This window comes from Quercus lobata, chromosome 12 (assembly GCF_001633185.2).
Source record: "Quercus lobata isolate SW786 chromosome 12, ValleyOak3.0 Primary Assembly, whole genome shotgun sequence".
Lineage (NCBI taxonomy): Eukaryota > Viridiplantae > Streptophyta > Magnoliopsida > Fagales > Fagaceae > Quercus > Quercus lobata.
Genome location: NC_044915.1, coordinates 39,659,229 through 39,681,123, shown reverse-complemented (window position 1 = coordinate 39,681,123; position 21,895 = coordinate 39,659,229). Strand labels below are relative to the sequence as shown.

The following is a 21,895-nucleotide window of genomic DNA, read 5'->3' as shown; positions in this document are numbered from 1 at the left end:
TAGATACAAAAAGATAAAATTCAATTGAAGGACCGGATCTCAATCCTATCTTGGATTAAGGGGGATAATATATGATGGTTACTCTATCTTAGTGTGATTATTGTAGCTTATTGTTAAAGAATCAATGTCGCCATTGTAAAAAATAATAATAATAATAATAAATTTTAAATTTAAAAAAAAAAAAAAAAAAAAAGCCACCATCAAAGGTTTGAATTTGATACCTAACTCATACTAAGAGTAAGAGCATTCACATTTATCTACCTAAAATTTCTTCCATATTTTAGGATCATAATCTACATTTTTTTTTAGCTAACCATCTTTCAAAACACCATACTTGACTCCCTACTCTAAACTCTATTTCATTTAAATATTATTTTTAATTATTTTATTCACTTTTCAAAATATGGACACCATAACAAAATGATATTTTAGGTAATGGGTTGGGAAACGAATGTGGGTGTTTTATTGGGTTCATTACCTATATTGGGCTTCTTAGTCTATTTTAGGGAATGTTCTAAGACCTTAATCATTGGGACATGCATGAGTTTGAGTAGCTTTAAGGGAAACTTTAAAAAACATATCTAAACTTTTACCAAAATTTTACCACACAGCATATGCTTCCTCCATGTCTCATAATGTATGTTACACCACTAAGGCATGGGAGAATGTATATGTGGTTGGATTTGGACCCTACACATGGAGTGCCTATGAGCAAAGGAAGATGAAGCGTTGGCTAAAAGATCCTATACTTGGTCCATGCCAAAGGCATGACTACCTTGGGAAGGAAGTAAAATATGTATCTAACATGATACTCAAGCACTCACAAAAAGGGAGATAATGACCTTCCAAGGTTAGCAACTATGAGAACACCCCTTATTAGTTGAATGTATGTTGGACTACCTTAGAGACACGTGTATCATTCACAGTACTCCTGATGTCTTTCTTATTGTCTAGGGCTTGTTTCCCAAGTAGCGGAAAAGTCACCTACCCACAGGCCATAGTGCCACATTGACACATTTTCTCTCCTCTAGCCACCAAATAATATCACAACTGTAAAAAGGTCCAAAATAAGGAAATGATGACTTGACACCTATCTTTGTACTCAACCATATTCCTCAGATTATAAGAGGAACATGCAGCTGTATTTTGAGGGTAAGAACCCAAGTAGATCTTTTGAGAAGAGAGTATCAAGTTGATAAGATAGGAAGGGAGAAAGGTAGAAAACAAGGTCTCTCTTTAAGGAAGAACACTTATATTGTACAAGAGATACCTCTTTTTCCCACATAATACAAGGCTGAGCAAAGCAAGAACATTCCATTCTTGCTCAAACCGTGGTTTTTCATTCCTTTTTTAGGGTTTTCCTCATACATCTTGTGTCCTTTTTACATTCCTGCTATTACTCTCTTCTTTTCTAACCTTTATCATGTCAAAACTTGTATTTTTGCCACTTTTTTTCATGTAGATGTACTATTAGATAACTTATATTATTCCTCTATATAAGCTCAAATCTAACTTGCACATACACATAACTCACAAGTTATACAACTCAGGACACTTCATATGTACTTTCAACAGTTTTTTCTCTCTCATACAATCACATTCACCTTCCCCCTTCCTTATTTCCTATTTGTACCTTCAAACAAATTTTTTTTTTTTTAAATTATCACTTACAAAACAAAATGGGCCAGGCATCTACATTACAAAAGACTAATAAATGATGTTAATAAAATTAAATATCATCACAAATAATTGAATGAGAAAAAAAAATACATGTGATCGACCCTAATTAATCTGATGAGAAACAACACTCTCTTCACATCATACTCCCCTATCCTAAGTGTGACCACTAAAGTATCGTCATGGGGTTGGATGGTTTCAATTTTATCCTCGTCCGAGAAGCCCAGAACCGGTGGGATTTCTATTTTGGCTCCAAATTGTTGTCCTCGGTGGACAACCGAGCCATAGACATCACCTTGGAGGGACAAAAACCGATCCTACCCGGAGCAGTAAAGATGACATTGATCATTCCCAAAGAAGGTCTTAAAGAAGCATCTCTTCGGGAATCCGAACCTGTCTGCTCCGCCTGGCCACTAGAATGATGCAATAGCTGCTTCAACTTTCCTTCTCAGACTAGCTGGTCCAAATGGTCCCACAAATTCCTACAATCCTCCGTACTGTATCCCTAGTCCTGATGGTATTGGCAATAAAGGCTCTGGTTGCGCCTCATAAGGTTTCCAACCATCTTGTTCGGCCATTTGAAGAACGGCTGGTTCTTAATCTTTTCCAGAACCTGATGCACCGATTCTTGGAATACTGCATTAACTGCCTGGGTGTTGGCAGACCCTGATTGTCCAGCGAAATCTCTCTAAAGTTGGTTATTATTGAATCGGTCCGACCTGAAATCCCTCCTCTCCTGAGGGATAGCCTTCGCTTTACCTTTTCCTTGCTATTGGTTTTCCTCCACCCTCTTGTACTTATCTATCCAGTCCTTGAATTGGATCACATTGGTAACAGGTTTGCTAGTCAGAGAGTTCCTTAGATTGCGCTCGGCTGAGAGGCCGACCTTAAAAGTGCTGATAGTCACGTCATCAAAGTCACCATCTATCTCATTGTACATCTCTCAGTATCTGTCCGAGTACGTTTTCAGGGTCTCCCCTTCTCGCATGGACAAGGACAGTAGTGAGTCCAAGGGCTGAGGTACCCTACTACACGTGATAAAACAAGAGCCAAAGGCTTGGGTGAGCTCCTTAAAGGAGTCTATGGAATTGGTCCTCAGACCATCGAATCATCTCATCGCCACAGGTCCTAAACTAGAGGGAAATACTTTGCATATCAAAGCCTTGTCCTTAGAGTGGACAGCCATCCTTTGGTTGAACTGGCTTACATGCTCTACAGGGTCCGTTCGACTATTGTAAATGGTGAATGTGGGCTGATGGAACCGCCGAGGAAGTTTTGCCCTTTCTATCTTACACGTGAAAAGTGATTTGGAGATTTGATTCAACGCCTTACTTATAGTGTCGTTTCCCAAGCCTTTACAAGGCGGGCTCTTGTATCTTTGCTTGTGGTGGTGCTTTTCATCGTAGGAGAAAGACTCGTTTGGTGGAGTTCTTGACCTTTGCCTGTAACTAGCATCCTCATCATCATTTGAGGAGACGTCAGAACTGGAAGGGGTTCGTTTTCGTTGCGCATGGCGCAGCTTCTTCTTCAAATTGTCAATCTCCCTTTGCATGGCTCTTTCATTCTGCTCTTGAGAGACATGACTCCTAACCCAAGAATGACTTTTACCAGTATGTATGGTGTGTGTGCTACCTTCTTGATCTCGCTTGTGTTCAAGGTTAAGGAAGTCATCCTGTTGCCTAGAACCCATGGATCCTTCTTAATGAGGACCTGATCCTACCATATTTAGACGTCGTACTCACTATCACACAAGTTCTTCCCACATACGGCGCCAATTGTGTGGACATAGTTTACAGCCCAAGCCCAAGATGTATGGGATCTTGGCCTAATGAGCCTAGTACATTAAATTTGTAGAGAGTGAATTAAAGAACTAGGCTCTAATGAGTTGGACAACGGCTAGTACTGAATTAAATAACAATCAAACACAAATAAGAGGTTCTGATATCAACGGATTTTCAATCCGAGGAGATCACACTTTTATTATTTTATCACAATTGGATACAAGGATAATTTAGATTGCTACAGTGTTCTTTCTCTCCTCTTTCCCCTTCTCCTTCTCATGGGGGGTCTCTCACATTATATAACTCCCTTTGGACCATCTTGATCTTACATTTGTTAATCATCTGAGCCCTTACTTGAGTACATGTCCCATTGGACACCCCCTTTAGCTTTCTGTGAGTTGCGGTAGCCAAGACAACACTATTCAGAGGTCTTCTCCACATAAATGCGGCCGAAAAAATAGTTATAATGCATTTAATGCGGTGGTAGCAAATTTCACTTAGATATTTTTGGGTTTCCTTCCTTCTCATATGTTCATGAGGCACGTCCCTATCATTGGAGTTTCTTGGAGGATCATTCTAATTGCTGAAGTACATACTTGAGCTGCCTTCATCATATTCGAGGAGGAGTTCCTCCTCGGACTGCCTCCCATTCGTTCCTTACTTATGAGATTTTAAATTGGAACTCCTAATAATTATTTATTCCTCCTCGGACCATTCAACGTGCTTAGACAAAGCCCAAAGCCCAATATATGATTCTGGGCCCTTATCCCTACAGCTATATCATCAATAAATTATTTAAATCGCAAGTTTTTGTAGTTTAAAATTACGCGTAAAATATAAGAATATAGATCATATAATAAATAATATCCGATTGATACAAAATTTGACATATGTATTAAGAGCGTAAAAAACATACAATTTAACAGTTAGATTTTCAAAATGTGTAGTAATATTTATTTTATTAAGTAAAGTTGCAGCCTTAGGTTACAACTAATTTTATAATTAAACTTTGTTGTTTCAAAAATTGTGGTGGGCATTGAATTTTAGAGGACATATAAGGGCAACTACGTTGAAGAATATATCAAACAAATAGCACCAAATACCAACTAAGCCACCCACCATTTCCATATCCATTGTGATTTCCAAATTATTTTAGGTGAAATATTAATTCAATTTTTTGGGAGTTTTCCATTTGGGGAAAAAAAAAAACCCTAATATTTGCCTTTTCTTTTTCTTTTTTATGTTTTGGCATTTTACACACACACACATAGTTGGGTAGAAGTCTACTTTTTTCTTTTTCTTTTTCTTTTTTTGGAGATAATTTTAACTTATAGCGTCTGCTCTTAATGATACCTCTTTATCACCATTTGCATCTCTATTAAGGAGATTTATGGTGATAAAGTTGTTATTGGTGGATATGTAATGTATGATCCATTTTTAATTCTATTGAATTCATTTTTCCATTTAAGTATGGGTATAAAATCAAATAGCACCATAATTTCTATGCAACTATTTAATTAATTATAAGGAAAAGTGTATATAACCCATGATAATGATTATGACTCTTCAATTGTTTGGATGGAATCTATCCCTCCAGATATCTATGATTTAATGTTGATTAAATAAAACAATCCCTTCAGATTTCTTCTCAAAAAAAAAAAAAAAAAAAAAAAAAAAAAAAAAGAAGCCAGATAATTTTCCAATTAAGACACTTAAATGTTTGTGGTTATTTTCCTTTTAAAAAAAATGTTTGTGATTATCTTCTCAAAAAGAAAAATTGTGTACTTTTAAGGAAATGTACTATCAATGGAATTTTTTAAAAATTTATCGTGTAACATTATTGTAGAAAATTATTGCCTAATTAAAACTGACAAAAATTTAGGATTGTCTTATGGTAATAACTGAAAGTAATTAGTGAAACGGTAGAGAAAGAGCCATTTCATTCATAATCTTATATGGATGGAATTCATCATTTAATATATGGAAACCATTTAATAATGCAAAAGAAATATAATATAATATTTTTTTAGATATATAAAATTTTATTCTAGTTTAATCTAAGTGTATATTTATCTGAAACTCTTTTCTGTAGACTTGAACTTCAACTCTTACCTCCCACATTATACAAATACTTATACTTGTAGAATGACTATTAAGCTAAAGGTGTACAATTGTGAAACATAATATAATTACTACAAAATGAACATTTTGTTGTTGTTGTAATTAATTAAGTCATTATGCATTAAATGTAATTACTGGGTGGCATTATTGCCTAATTAAAATTGACGAAAATGTAGGGCTGTCTTATGCTTTGTGTATATACAATTTGTAAAATAGATTATGTTTCTAGCATTATTCATATACATGGCAAACCATTCAACAATACAAGTATGATTGTGATGTGTATGAATTGTGGTAGGACATGTGGCATTATTAGTGTACAGGCATCATTAGTTTTAAGAAAGATGAAATGTACGTGTTAGTGTTATATGCATGGTCAAAAGCATACAGATGTCTCATTTTGTGCCCACTTTTAAGATTAAACTTTTATAATATAATATAATATTATAGATTGGAAAAAGTTTATATTCAAGTGCATAAATGCACTTGACACAATTTAATGTAAACGAGTATCCCCTTTTACATATGTATCCGCATTATATCGTGTCTAGTTAACAGATATACTAGACAACCTATAATTTGATACTCATCTAAATCTCTCCCATTATGACTTATTTATTTATTTATAAAAAGCCCTTTACCAATAGTGTTTTCTTAGAATTTTTTTTTAGAAAAAAATCTTCTGATTTTTATACTTTGAGAAAAAATAGCAATGAATAATGAATATTTAAAAGGTTTTTAAAATATATTAAAACAATTAAGCTAATATTTTTTAATAATAAACCGTACAAAGCGCAGGTTACTGGCTAATAAATGAATAAAAAGAGAGAGACACAAATTATTTGATTTATGTCTCTAAGTAATTAACCGAGTTGCCTAACATAAGTTCCTGGTATTAATGTTATATATAGGTTACAAGAATGGGTTCTTTCTCAAAAAAGTTATTTGTTGCTGTTTACGTGAAGAAGTCATATCCATTAAAACCTTATAATCCGCAAATTTGATATATAGCCAGACACTGTAGCTGTTTACCCTTTTTTTTTTTTTTTTTTCTTTTTTTTAATATCTAGACATTGAAGCTTTACTTCATCTCTATATCTTCCTGTACTGATACGACCTTTTGGTAAGCATACTACAATGCCTTGGGGTGGAAGACATTTTTTTGTTGGTACATCTGACAATGGCTTTGCTCAAAGGGTTTGGATTATTGTTATTGGTCATTTGCTTCTTGGTTTTGTTTTTGGATCTGCCAATCAGGTAAATTAACCGTGATCTCTATCTCCATTCATCATCAAAAAAAAAAAAAAAAAAAACACCTTGTTTTGATGTCTAATTATTTATATTTGCATGTTTAAGTGCATTGTCCTTTTTTTCCTTTTTTTTCCTTTTTTGGTACTGTTAAAGGCTGTTTTTAATTAAGAACTAAAAGAAATCATTGATAAAATTTATTTAAAAAAAAAAAAACTCTGTTTAACCCACGCAGTTTTCTTCTTGTGTACGTTTGTAATCCATGTGAACGATTTTGTTTTACTTTCGGGGTTTACTATGAATATTTGAGGAGAGAACATCATTTTACTATATTCTGATAGTACTTAAGAATTTTCTCTTTTTAGACATATCAAGATTGACTTACTTTTTTTTTCTTTTTTGCAAAGGCGTAAAAACTTAAGGTAAATATTTTTTTTAACATAAGAAAATCAATTATTAAATCAAAATTACAAACATTTTTCATGTATAATCAATAAATAATTATTATATAGATGTGTGTGTTATTATTTGAATTTAATTATATATAGCTTGGCCCCTTTGAAATAATTTTTTGACTCCGCCACTACTAGGCTATGTATAATTTCTTTTGTTCTTGTCGCATTCTTCTATAATTTCTGAATAGAATAAAAATTCGAACTCGATTACAACGCGATTGTGCAAAGTTTTGGGATGAATTGTCTCGATCTCCTTTTCAGAATCATCATATTTGAATTTAGCTTACAGTCATTTTATGCTTTACATTTTACTAAAACTCACCACCCAAAACCATATTGATTTATCCATGGTCCCAAAGAAGTACCCGGAGATAGCAAAAGGCAGTCTCAATGTGTCATTCCCAAGTGTGCAACTACAAATTCAAGATAAACATGTAAGTCACTCAAGTAACATTATTTTTATCTTTTTCTTATATGGTACCTCTGTTTCTACAATTAATGAGACATATTCTTTTTTGCAGGTGGTTATGGATAATGGCATACTACAAGTCACCCTATCAAATCCAGGAGGAATGGTCACTGGGATACAATATCATGGCATTGATAATTTGCTCGAAGTTCGTAACAGCGAAACTGATAGAGGGTAAAACTGTTCAATTTCTCCCAGCTTAAAAATTAAAAAAAAAAAAAATCAAAAACAAAAATAAAAACAAAAAATCCCAGCAACATCTCTCTTATTTGTTGAAGAACACAATTGTGATACTCAATTAATGGGCTACATAAATACCAAAATTAACATTATTAGAAACAGTAATTGGGAATATGTAACAGTTATTAGTTTTATTATTTATTATGAAAGTAACAGTTATTAGTTAATTCCACCGGCGGCCTTAATATTTTTTTTAATGGTTTTATATGTTGATAAATTAATCAAACCAGATTAAGGGTATACCGGTAGGAAACAAGAGCAAAATTGTGATAGAATTTTAGCAATAAAAATTCACTATCCCACTTAGGCCTGTCCACGGATCGGTCTGGGTTGGGTTTGTGCCCAACTCAGAACCGACCTAATCACTTCGGGTCTCCTAAACATGGACCCACCACTGACCTGCCGACGGCAATGGTTGGGGTGGTCAGACATCAAAGTTTTTCGGTCGGGCTCGGACTATGCGAATCGCGCCAGATTTTTGCTGAAATCTGCTTATTTTTGCTGGATCTGACTAGATTTCAAAGAGATCTTGGCTGATCTCAACGAGATTAGGCCGAACTTGATGAGATCTTGGCAAATCTCAACGAGATCAGGCCCGATCTCGAAGAGATCCAGCGAGATCTCGACGAGATCTCGATGGATCTTGAAGAGATCAAGCCAGATCTCGACGAGATCTCGCCGGATCTCGACAGATTGGACAAAATCATACTGGCGAACTACTTCAATCGACAGAGAAAGCTATTTCCAGTGTGTTTTCCAGTCGGGTTGGTTGAAATCGGTTTTCCATGCTCTAACCCGTCAACCGACCTGCCAATCTCGAATTTTGGGATCGGAGAAATTAGACATGTTTATATCAAACAAAGGATAAAATAAAATAAATTAGACACACGAGAAAGTTGTGAAATATAAAGTGGCATGGAAAACAAAAAGTGAGAAGATAAATTAGACATACGAGAAAGTTGTGAAATATAAAGTGGCATGGAAAACAAAAAGTGAGAAGATTTATATTCCTATTTTAGCAAATTATATATTGAAAAAGAATGCATCAGCTACCAATTAAGGATGCAATTTCCAAATGAACTTATTGAAATTAATTTTCTCATTTCTTTTAATTAATCATGTAGATACTATGATATGGTATGGAACAACTACAGAAGTAAGGGAACCGAGGGTAACCTTGATAGGTATGTTTCCCAGCCCTCACTATTTATACATATTTGAACATTAAATTTCCTGAGCTTATGATTATTCTAATGTGAGTACTTGTTACTTGTTAGTACCTTTACTTGATCCTTACATACCTGCAACTTAAATTTTTATAGGCAAAAATGCACTTTTGGTCCCTACATTTAGGCCGATTCTTGATTTGGTCCCTAAATTGATTTAACTCCTAAGTCAGTCCCTGATTTCAGAAAATCGCTTTTATTTTGGTCCCTATCGTCAACCCAGTAACAGAAAAATCTGAGGTGGCAAATGGAGTGCTTTGTTGGCATGTTATATGCTAACGTGGCTAATAAAATTATACTTAGCATTTTAAATGCCATGTCAGCATTTAAATTAATAAAAAAGCTAGCTTAGAAAAATTAAACTAAATTAAAAAACAAACTTAAAATTTTTTTTTTTGAAACCAACTTTAAATATATTTTTATTAATATTATTATTATCATTTTTACTTTGATTATTTTTTTCATAAGAACTTGTTATTCAATGTTCTTCTTAGATCCAAGAAATAAACCCAGCAATGACATCAAACCCAGAATCAAAGAGAAAACCCAAAATAAAAGAACATGAACATCAAACCCACAAGAAAAAAAAATGAACTTCACCAAATCAAAGAACATGAACAAGAGCAAACACAAGAAAACCCACAGAAAAACCCACACAAAACCACTCCCAAACCAAACCATCCAAAGAATAGAAACCCAGCAAAGCACCCAACTGATCCACTCCCAAACCAAACCATAATCAAAGAAATTTTGAATACCACAACAAGTTAATAACATAAAAAACAAAAAAGAAATTTCAAAATGCGAAATTCCCAGCAAATGTCAAAACCAAATCTCGAGCAAACCCCAAATCCCAAATGTCCAACTATCACCGATTAGACCAACAACAACAAACCTTGCAATCCCAACCAACGAACCTAGTCGAACCCAGCACCCACCAACATCTCTTTCTTTAAACCCATTATAGGCGGACAACTTCAAATCTAGGAGTTGACTTTGGGAGATAGGTTCAGATGGTGCTTGGTTACGGGGAAGAGTAGAGGTTCGGGTGGAGCGAAGACTTTGAGACTTCTTGAGCATTGTAGTGGAAGAAAACAATACAATGCTGAAGATATAGTAATGCATCTATAGTGGACCACAATTTAAATGATAATATTTCGCTTAAATTATAAAATGCACGTTTTAGTATTACCTAAAATTCAATTCAATCTTGTATACGATCGAACCCAGTCAAACCCACCAACGATCATCGATCAAAGCCAAAGGAAAGCCCAGATCCTAGCAAACCTAGTCGAACCCAACACCCACCATTTCTTTCTCTAAACCTAAATCCAAAGAGAAAGCCGAAAGAGAGAGAGAGATTGAGATTTTAATCCAAGAGAGAGAGAGCTTTAGATGAGAGAGAGCTTCATTTTAGATGAGAGAGAGCTTTAGTAAGTTGAATCTAGTGGATGAGCAATGACCAAAATGTGTTTGGTCATATTCGCTGATGTAAATATATATATATTGGGTGAACAGATATTCAATCTTTAAAGCTAAAAAAAGTAAATTTTTTGTTTGTTTTTTATTTTTTTAATTAAAATTAAAATTGAGGAATTAAAAAATTTTTGTTTTAATTTTTTATTAATTTAAATCTGACGTGGTATTTAAAAAATGCCAAATAATTTTTTTAATAATATTTTAATGGCCACATCAGTACCATGTTAGCAAACAGGGCACTCCATTTGTCACCTCAGATTTTTCTGTTACTGGGTTGATAGCAAGAACCAAAATAAAAACGATTTTCTAAAATCAAGGATTGACCTAGGAGCAAAATCAATTTAGGGACCAAATCGAGAATCAGCCCAAAATGTAGAGACCAAAAGTGCATTTTCACCATTTTTAAATGGTATACATTCACAAAATATATAGAATTATTTGAAAAAAGAGAATGTTTGATGTGAAAGTTGTTATGTGATTGTGTTTGATGATTGAATGATGAGTGGAAACATGAAAGAGAGAGCACACATAAAGGTTTACGCAGTTCGGCACTTCAGCCTAACGGCCTACGTCCACAGTGAAGAAATCCTTAACAGCTACATATTATATTAAACACTTGTGTTACAATGAACCCAGTGTAAAATTTATATACTAGAGAATATATGACTAACCTTAAACTAACTATAGACTAACCTGAGTTTAATATGCTTATTCTACAAGTACATGAGCCTATAATTAGTTTGGGTCACTTGTTTTATAATATATCTAACATTTGAAATGCCTATTTTACTTGTGATTCATGAGGTATATCAAATTTCCCTTGCTTTGCAACTTTCATTTCTTATCAATCGCTGAATTTCATGTAAATTTGAAACTGTTCCAACTTCCAACTATTAGCACTAGCTTTTGTTTTTTTTAACTTTTGTTGAATGATTACATGTCATTAAGGTAGTATCTAAACACTTAGTAAAAAAAGAAGGTAGTATCTAAACTTTTGCTTTATAGGTTGGAAGGGACAAAAATGGAGGTAGTTGTGAAAAATGAAGAACAAGTAGAGCTGTCCTTCACTAGAATGTGGGATCCCTCACTTAAGGGCAACTTTGTTCCATTGAACATAGACAAAAGGTACTTGTTCACATGAGCACATCTTGTTATATCAAGATTTCAATCAATGACAACAAATTTTTTAATTAGAACGACAAATGTTATGTACAACTATATATTTATTTTCAGGTTCGTGATGCTTCGTGGTTCCTCAGGATTCTACTCCTATGCCATTTATGAACGCTTAGCAAATTGGCCTGCTTTCAGCATGGACACTACTAGGATTGCATTGAAGCTTAGGAAAGACAAGTAAATAAATTTGATCCGTCTTCTTTATTTTTGATAGATATAATAGAATTTCAACTTACAACATTTGCTCTATGATAATTGCTCTTTATCATCACGATAAGACATCAATTGGTTTTTGGTGTAGATAGAGTTCGAACCCCATATTTTTTATTCAACAACAAAAAACTTAACCAATTGAATTAACTAAAACCCACATTTGTCTTCTTTATTAAGGTTTAGACTTTAGATTGCTTGCCTGGAAGAATATTAACATGTCCTTAATTCCCACCAAAAAAATCATTGGCCGTATATATCATTATATTGAGATATTCAAAGGAAAAGATTACACGACTTAACAGTAGAGGTTTTTTAAACTCACAGGTTTAATTATATGGCTATAGCAGACAACATACAAAGATTCATGCCCTTGCCTGAAGACCGGTTACCACCTAGAGGCCAAGCCCTGGCCTACCCAGAAGCAGTACGACTTGTCAATCCTGTAGAGCCAGAGTTTAAAGGAGAGGTATAGCTTCAACTCTCTACCTCTATGATATCAATAGCAATTCTTTATAACTGTTCAAAGGTTTACGAAAAAGATAAAAACACTTATATTGAAGGGCAAGTTCATTTTTATTTTGATTTGTCACTTAGACATTAGGGGTCTTGACTAGTAGCATAAAATTTTATCTCTTAGCTAATAAAAAAAGGTCCACTAAAAAAAAAAAACTTAAAATAAAAGGGAAATTAAATAAAAACGCTCAAAATATTATTCTATTTCAATTTAAGTCCCACGTTTTTAATTTTGTCAATCAAAGTTTTAAACTAATGAAACCTTATCAATTTAGCTTTTGTCCATCTCCATTACTTTGGACATTAATTAGTGAAGTATAAACAAAAGAAAATTTGCTAATAAAATTTTGCATTTCACCTAGTCTAAAGGTTCAAATTTAAACCTATTTGATTAATGATGTGAAATTAAGCCAAGTTGATTAAATAACCCATTATAAGTATAAATTCAATTCAAAGTTCATTAAACCATAACAATATATCACGATATAATATAAGTGCAAAAATATAAATATAATACAGTGATTTGTTGACAACCAATTAACAATATTAAAGAGAAAAAAACACACATTGAGAGTTTAGTCACCCACCTCGAGTCAAAATCCACTAATAAAATTTAAGTTGTTACAAATGAAATTAACCATAACTTCTAGCTGCTACCTCACATGGCCACATGTAACTCCAACCTGATTAGACAATTCTATTATGGATTTCAAAAACACGAACTTCCCACTCACAACTTCAAGGACCATCTCAAAGATGATTTCATTGCAGCTTGATTGTGTTCATGTATTGTGGCTTTAGCTAGAATGCTAGATCACCAAACAACAATAACACCGATCTTCAGATACACTATTTTGTCTCTAATATGTTGGTAAATTGAAAGAGAATTGAAACAGAAATCGTAGATACATGATAGAGGCTCTCAACTTCTTGTTGTTTAGTCAACTCTTATGATCCATTTTATACTTTAACAAGTAGGGCTCGAATTCCAAGTCGAGCCAACTTAATAGTCCATATCAAAATTTAGGATTCACGATTCTTAATCAATCAAGACCCTATTGATGGTTTGTCGAGGCATAGCTCGATCGATCGACTGTGTGTGAGATTCTAGAAATTTCCTTTCTCTTGAGTTGATCTTAGGTCTTCATCTTAGACTTGAATTATAACTCTATGACATACAAGACTGACAATTTATTCACGGTTTGATCATTGATGACACTAAACAACTGTAGATCGAACATAGGTAACTAGCTTCAATTGTTTGGCATATAAGATTTCACTTATATATAAATAAATATATATTTCACTTTCTCACTCTATGTACACATTTTTAACTAAATAAAACTTTTCTGTCTACTCTCTTAATTCATTGTTTGTCAAATTGATTTAGAAAACTAAGTCTTAGGTGAAATTCGGAGTGTGACCATTTTCTGTAGTTTTCCAAAATAATGGATATGGACGGAAGTTTCAAATTGAAACTATTTCATAAGTTTGAGACTTTAATTGACAAAGTTAAGACTTAACCTAAAACACAATATAAATTTTGAAACTTTTTATGTTATTCCGCTTTAAAGTATGTTACTAAGAATAGAGTTCAACCTATCGATTTGTTATTGTAATTCAACATTAGTTTTCAATTGAAAATATACTTGAATTGATTTTTCATAAGCATGTTTGGCAACTTTAAAAGCAATTGCATCAGTATGTGTATACTAAAAAAAATATGTTAAATTTACACATTTAAACTAGAAAATTACTTATATTAGTCAAGCTAAAAATGTGTAAATAATAACCATGTAAATATACTTAGTTACTGTAGCTTTGTATATCATTATTTTAATTTTGTTTTCTCTCACCTCCTCTCTCTCTCTATGAAAAAAAAATGATTATTTAAATAAAATAGAAGGTAGAATAAAGAATATTATATAGATGTTTTAGAAAAGTGATTGTGTAATATAAATTTATTTTTTTTTCCCCCTTGATTTGATCGATTATCGTGCAGGTGGATGACAAGTACGAATACTCAGACGATGCCAAGGATACCCAAGTTCATGGGTGGGTAAGCGCAAACCCACCCGTGGGGTGTTGGCAAATCACACCCAGCTACGAGTTCCGATCTGCTGGACCCTTCAAACAATCCCTTACCTCCCATAACGGTCCCACCAGCCTTTCAGTTAGTGAAAAATAGTTTCAAAATCTTCATTGCATGTACATTGTGAACTGTAAAAAGAAAGTGTGTGATACTCTCTATTTTTTATAATCTTTTAACTTTCTCTAAATGGCACAATCTCAGGTATTTCATAGCCCACACTACGCAGGAGAGGATTTGGTAACAGATTTTGGACCTAATGAGCCATGGAAGAAAGTTTACGGTCCCGTTTTTATTTATCTTAATTCTTTGACTAATGGCAAGGGCCCCAGTTTGCTTTGGGAGAATGCTAAAAAACAGGTTTCACATCAAACACACGTTGAAATTTGGAGTTTTATTTGGTATAAATTAGATTGTACAACCTTTTTTTGTTTTTTTAAGAAACAAACACACACAAGAGAGAGAAAGAGAAAAGGGTTTTAGTATAAAGGCACACCACAACTCCACTCAAAAGCTATAGTAATTTTTAAGGGAGAGTGGGGTAAGTTATACTATACACAACACACTCTTTTAAGTAATATAGGACAATTATCCTTTATTTTTTTTGAGAAACTATCACATACCCACAAAGAAAAGGGAAATGGGAGATTGTACAACTTTGATGGCAAACAATTAATAAAACAAACTTTTCTTTTTTTTTCTTTTCAGACGATCAATGAAGTTAAAGCCTGGCCTTATGATTTTCCAGCTTCAGTGGACTTTCCATCATCAAATCAACGGGGTAGTGTCACTGGTCGATTACTGGTCCTTGATAGGTACGTTTTTATATTTATATTGCATCTTTTCTCATTGGATTTACAAGTAATGTTACAGTTATAAACTATTTTATAATATATTTACAAACGGTTGATGTGGTTAATTTCTTACTGGTTCTCATCTGAACCTACCACTAACATCAGTTTTTCATTTACCAATAACCACTTACCATATCAACAGATTGTAAAAAAATTTATATCTCTAACATTTTCCTTGGGTTTATTATTGTAATTTGCTCTCTGTTCCTGAAAATTAGCAATTTATGATAAATTCAAAATTTTTAGATATGTTTAGCCCAGAATGTATGTTTTGCCCTACACACCATTCAATCCTAATTCCTAAGTGTGGTTTTTATTTTTTTTAAGATTAAATTACAAAATGTCTGCTTAACGGTACCCTTAAAGTATTTATTAATAAATCATTTTAAGAAAATTTTGAAAGTAAAATAAACATTTTGTGCTACACAGTTTTTTTTTTTTTTTAGTGAAAGATACACCGCATTTGGGAAAGTTAACTTTTCCTATTTAAGTTTAACAACAATTTTAACTATAAGACAACTTACCTACGTACTACCAATTGAGATTTTAATTTTAATGGGGAATTTTTTTTTGACAAAAATTTTAATGGGGAATTGAAGTAAACCTTATAGTATAATAATGGGACAAAATGCAATTAACTCATGTTAAATTTAACTGAAGTCTAAACTTTGAGCTTTGTGTAGGTATATTAATAAGAATGTTGTACCTGGAAATGGTTCTTATGTTGGATTGGCACTCCCAGGGGATGTTGGATCTTGGCAAAGAGAATGCAAGGTAATATTAAATTTTTTATTCCATTCTAATTAAAGGTACATATAATGTCGCCAGTATGACTCGTTGGCTCTTCTTTCTTGTTAAAGTTAAACATTAGGACAAGAAGATTCTCTTTTTAATTTTGGACAATTTGGTACCTTATCTTCATAGCTAGGTAGCAAACTTGATTCCTTGGACATGTTATTTCTGATCAGGGTTACCAATTCTGGACCATAGCTAATAAGGATGGCTATTTCAGTATTAATAATGTACGTGCTGGTGAATATAATTTGTATGCATGGGTCCCTGGTGTCATCGGTGATTACAAAAATGTTGCTGTCATTACCATAACATCAGGTCTTGTTTTTCAATTTGTTATGATGCTTTTTTATATTCATATCCTAATGTGTTCTTAACTTATTATGCTATAGTGATTTGAAATTGAATATCATGTGAAGCAGGTCGTAGCGCTGATGTTGGTAATCTTGTTTATGAGCCTCCAAGAGATGGCCCAACATTGTGGGAAATAGGCATCCCAGATCGCACTGCTGCAGAATTCTATGTTCCCGACCCTAACCTTTTGTATATTAACAAACTTTATGTCAATCAACCTGACTGCAGGTTAGTCCCTTTAATTGTGATTTTTCGTAATCTGTATATAAAATTAGGATGGTTCATGCAAGAGGAATCAGTTAAAATTAGGACCTAAATGCAGTTTTAGGAAAAATTTGGTCAAAATAAAACTCTCTCTTAATTTCCCTTGTTTAGCTTGGCGTGAGATAGAATTGTTTTTTTTATTTTTTATTTTTTAAATTAGTGAAAAACAATTCTATCTCTCACCAAGTTAAATTAGGGAAGTTCAAAAATAATTTTCCAATTCATTTAAAGATCACTACCAAATATAGGAGAATGAGATAGTTTTCAAGAAAATACTCTTAAAAATATAATTTATTTTTCCAAAAAATATTAATATGGAAACAAACAGAGGATAGCTTCCCATGAATGAATAACCAACCTTTGAAATGATTTGATATTATTTATGTTAGATATATATTAGAGATACTAACCCATTAGTATAGGCCCAAGCCCATCTTACTTTGTTTGCAAGGCAAGTCTTTTACATGTACTAGAAATTTAGGGTTTAGTATCTTATATTTACCCATCTTATGTTCATTATAACATGGGATTTGTACTACATTCTCATATATTAAATGTGTAGCACTTAAGGGTAAGGGTGAATCACGTAATTCTCGTTTTTTGTATTCTTTATTTTATACTTCCACTTCTAAATCTATTATAGCATATAATATTTAACATGGTATATCAAAGCAAATATTTAATTAGCATGGTATCGGAGCTAATATTTAACAATTTCCTCTATATATATATATATATATATTATTCTTATATAATCTAGCTATATAAGTTATCATGTTTAATTACATATTACATAATTTCAATGAGAATATGATTACACATTTTTAATTGGCAGGTTTAGACAGTACGGTTTGTGGGAAAGATATGCAGAAATCTATCCTGATAAAGACTTAGTTTACACCATAGGTGTGAGTGATTACACTAAAGATTGGTTCTATGCTCAGGTTACCAGGTGCAGTTTTTTTTTTTTGGCTTGATCAAACTTTTCTTCACATCTTCTCTTTAGCTACGATACTGTTTGAGTTCATTCTAGATCATTTTTTAAACCCCTCCCCCCACCAAAAAAAAACCCTTCAAATTGATGTGAATTTCTATGTACAATTATCCTCTATAATGTTAAAGTTCAGATTATTAGAGTGTAACTATCAACTAGTTCAATTTTACAAGCTAGCTTTCTTGCATTCCAGGAAAATAGCCAATAAGGTGTATCAAGGAACTACATGGCAAATCAAATTTAATCTTCACAATGTGAATCGTATTGCTACTTATAAGTTACGAGTGGCACTGGCATCTGCTGCTCTTTCTGAATTACAGGTATAAAAACTTCATTTTCTGATTATTAGCTTAATGCTAATGCCATGGAGAGAAAGAACATTACTTGTTAATAGCATCGATCTTGAATGCATATTGACACCATTAATTCTAAATGAATTATATTTGAAGGTTCGGGTGAACAATCCAAAAACAAAACAACCTCTGTTTTCAAGTGGATTAATAGGGGATGACAACGCCATTGCTAGACATGGAATCCATGGGCTCTATTGGCTTTACACTGTGGACATCCCAGGTGGTCAGCTTGTTGAAGGGGATAATACTGTTTTTTTGACACAACCAAGAAGCGTCAGCCCTTTCCAAGGGATTATGTATGATTATATCCGTTTAGAAGGTCCCCCAGGGACATAAAAATTGAATTCAAATACAAATTGATTAATATTTACCTATAGAGTTGGGTTTAAGCTAATCCTGATGTAATTTTAAACAATATTACACCACTCAATATTTACCTACAGATTTAAGGGGAATGTTTTTGGTTTTTAATTTTAAATTTGTTGATGAAGAAATTCAGTCTCCTTTAAGTATGAATGTATGATGAGGTTGTTGTGAAACTACATTTAAACAAAGCTTCAAATTAACCTTGTTTTTGTGTCTACTTTCGAAAACGTCAAGTAAAACAAATGGGAAGAAAAATTCAATCAAGATAAGGTAAAAGGGAACTGTTGATAATAATAATTATGTATAATATGCAACCCAAGTATTTTGGCAATTTATTGGTGTGCAATAAATAAATTAACTGATTGTAATTATACAAACAAAATAGAGAATTAAGGAACAATGATGAATTTAGGGCCACTGATGTGTAGACTTAATAAAATTGAACCTGAATCCAATGGAAAATTTTATATATTAGGATACGGATAGAGTTTTTGGAAATAGTAAAAAGAAGTCAACTTATATCACCTACTGAAACGAAAGGTTTTATGTTTTTGACTGTGTAAATATGTTTCACACTTTCAAAGTCACAATTCACTCAACTCCCACCAAATTTACCAAATCATTTCTAAACAAGAACAAGAAAGAGAGTGCATTGTTTAGTGATTCTAATCGAAGTGTTTCTTAGTTCCTAATTAAATTGTTTCTTAGCTTTCACTGAAATCCACCAGATAGCTATTCACCACCGAATTGCTTCAATGAAACCACTAGTGAACTCTTATCATCATTGCTCGCGAAAGTATTGTACAATAGTTATTGGCCAGAGAGAGAACCAAATGAGACAGAAGGTGAATAGAAAATGCTTTTAATGACATAGAATAGCTACAATGCTCCTCTATTGTTAGAGGATACTCTTATCTTTTTTTAAGTGGCTTCTTCATAATGGTGAATGAAAAAAAAAATAGCTCCAATATAGACCATTTTAGATGTGAAAGGTTTTTCATTTATTTAAAATTTTAGCAATCGTAATGACAATTTTAGAGAAAACTCTATTTTGAAGAACCCAATGTGAAAGCTCTAAGTTCCTTGATGTTAGAATATGGTTAAGCAGTTAGGATAAGATTTTGTTGAAATTAACGAGAAAATGTTGCAGAGAATTGCATAGGGAGAGAGAAGGGTTTCCAAAAAAGAAAAAAGAAAAAGAGAAAAGTAACACAAGATAATTATGTGGTTTGGCCAAGGAAACCATGCAAATTGGGATGACGATGACAACAAAATGCTAGATGGTTGTAAAGACTTGAGAAATGGTTACATAAGTGACGAAGGAGAGGCTTTTATGGCCAGAAGATGACTACATTGATGGCTTAAGGGCAAAGGATCACGTATGTTGAAGCACGTGTGAGTGAATTGGCGAATTTCACATATATCATAACCCATAATAAGAGAGGAGTCAGTTTGAGTGACTTAGAAGCCTTAAATGTGATTGACTCCAAAATCGAAATCTAAGTGGAAAACAGAGCAAGATAGGCCTAGTTGGAAAAAGTCAAATCTAGTTCATGGTCAAAGTCAAAGGGTATAGCCAACTTAGTCTGGTGAATAGTTGGGTCAATTGTTTGGGTTCAATTAGGCTGTTCAGTTTAAGGTTTGAATTTGATCAATGAGATCTTGTCATGTGACACATATGTTGAGACTTCTTTCATTTAGACTTTCACCTTATGTTTAATTAGTGTCATATATCACTCTTCTTTGAAAGGGAAATATGTACTTGTAAGGGCAAGTTTTGGCTCTTAAGCCTAAAAGATGAATGGGTTAAAGTTCAAAGAGCCCCACACAATGAATTTGTAGAAAGTAGGCTTAAAAGTTAGGCTTCAATGGATCAGGTAACGCGCACAGTGGATTAATGATACTAAGAAAGCAAAGAAAGACAAGTTCTAAGCAAGGAAAATCTTCCTTGATGAAGTCCGAGGAGAATATTCTTGAATATAGTTCTTTTAGACTTGGATGCAATTTTAGTTCTTATTGCTACAGTGTATTCTCTACAGATTTTTTCGATCCTCTCTCCTTGGAGGATCTCTTTCGTTATATAGCTCCCTTTAGATGATCTTGGCCCTCCATTTGTTGATCGTCGAAGCCACTACTTGAGTGCTTGTTCCATCAAACATCTTTCCAAGTCCCTTGTGAGTTGGGGCAGCTAAAGCAGCACTGTTTAGGAATTTTCTCCACATAAATGCAATCAAGAGGTTTGGTGAGATGCATTAAATGTGATGGCAGTCATTATCCCTTCAGTCATGTCAAAGCTAACCCCTTTCCCGAATCTCTTTCCTTACAGTATGACCTCCTTTGGTAATATGCCACTGACATGACCTTATTGTCCAAGCATGTGACCACCTCGGTGCGATGGTGGCCTCCTCGACCATGGGTAGGACACGTGGCGTAAATACCTTTTTAAATTCTTGTACCCCACAGTTCGGGGTGTCCATGCAACCCGTTTACCCGACCAAACCGAGAAACCCGCCCTAACCAACCCACTCGCCACCCGACCCGAAGACTCTGGCAGTCGGTGGTGGGTCTCAATCCTCCAAACCCGATTTCGGCGGGTCGAGTGGCGGGTTTTCTCCTTTAAAACCGCAGCCACCCAACTCGCCCGACCACCACTTCAAATGAAAGCCTCCTCCGTTTAGATCTGGCGATGATTAGCCAGCTTTCACTTAGACCGGCGACGATTTTGCTCAAATCTACTTAGATCCGACAAATTTGGCTCAGATCTGGCAATATTTTTCAAAACATCGCTCAGATCGGTGACGTTTAAGCTCAGATCAGTGACGTGTAAGCTCAAATCGGCAACTTCAGCTTAGATCCGGCGATGATTAAGCTCAGATCGGTGACATTTCGCTCTCCTCCAACCCGATCCGACGACGGTTCGTTCTCCTCCGCTCATCACCGTCGTTCGTCAGTTTCAACCGAACCGACCGATCATTTTTTAGAATCCGATCTGACTTGACCCGTGGTGATCGACGATCGGTTGCAGGTCTGATTCTTTCCCACCAGACCTGAGCGGGTCGAGTCCAGGTTGGGCATAAAAACCCGACCCAGCCCGACCCATGGACACCCCTACCCACAGTACTATTTATTTAACTTCCTCCTGAACAAATGATTTAATGAATTTATTCATTTAACCTTCCACCTAAGCAATATTTATAATAAAGCATCTAATTTTTTCTATTTCCTTTTTTA

At 33.9% G+C, this 21,895-nt stretch overlaps 1 protein-coding gene across 1 annotated transcript; it reads left to right on the top strand.

The window, feature by feature from the left end:
* The first annotated feature begins 7,803 nt into the window (after positions 1 to 7,803).
* On the top strand, positions 7,804 to 18,634 carry LOC115972469 (rhamnogalacturonate lyase-like). Its single transcript, XM_031092770.1, has 14 exons — positions 7,804 to 7,925; positions 9,116 to 9,175; positions 11,702 to 11,821; positions 11,930 to 12,049; positions 12,410 to 12,551; positions 14,601 to 14,771; positions 14,892 to 15,047; positions 15,396 to 15,502; positions 16,225 to 16,315; positions 16,510 to 16,651; positions 16,756 to 16,915; positions 17,787 to 17,903; positions 18,139 to 18,265; positions 18,395 to 18,634. The coding sequence occupies exons 1-14, from the start codon at positions 7,810 to 7,812 to the stop codon at positions 18,632 to 18,634; spliced, it is 1,869 nt and encodes a 622-aa protein (XP_030948630.1). The 5' UTR covers positions 7,804 to 7,809.
* The last annotated feature ends 3,261 nt before the right edge of the window (positions 18,635 to 21,895 follow it).

What these genes read in the sequence shown, in the direction of transcription:
- LOC115972469 (XM_031092770.1), top strand. Translation starts at nt 7,810, where the DNA reads ATGGATAATGGCATACTACAAGTCACCCTATCAAATCCAGGAGGAATG. An exon ending in AGCCAGAGTTTAAAGGAGAG is followed by an intron (nt 12,552 to 14,600) that starts GTATAGCTTCAA and finishes ATTATCGTGCAG; the next exon opens with GTGGATGACAAGTACGAATA. An exon ending in TTCTATGCTCAGGTTACCAG is followed by an intron (nt 17,904 to 18,138) that starts GTGCAGTTTTTT and finishes CTTGCATTCCAG; the next exon opens with GAAAATAGCCAATAAGGTGT.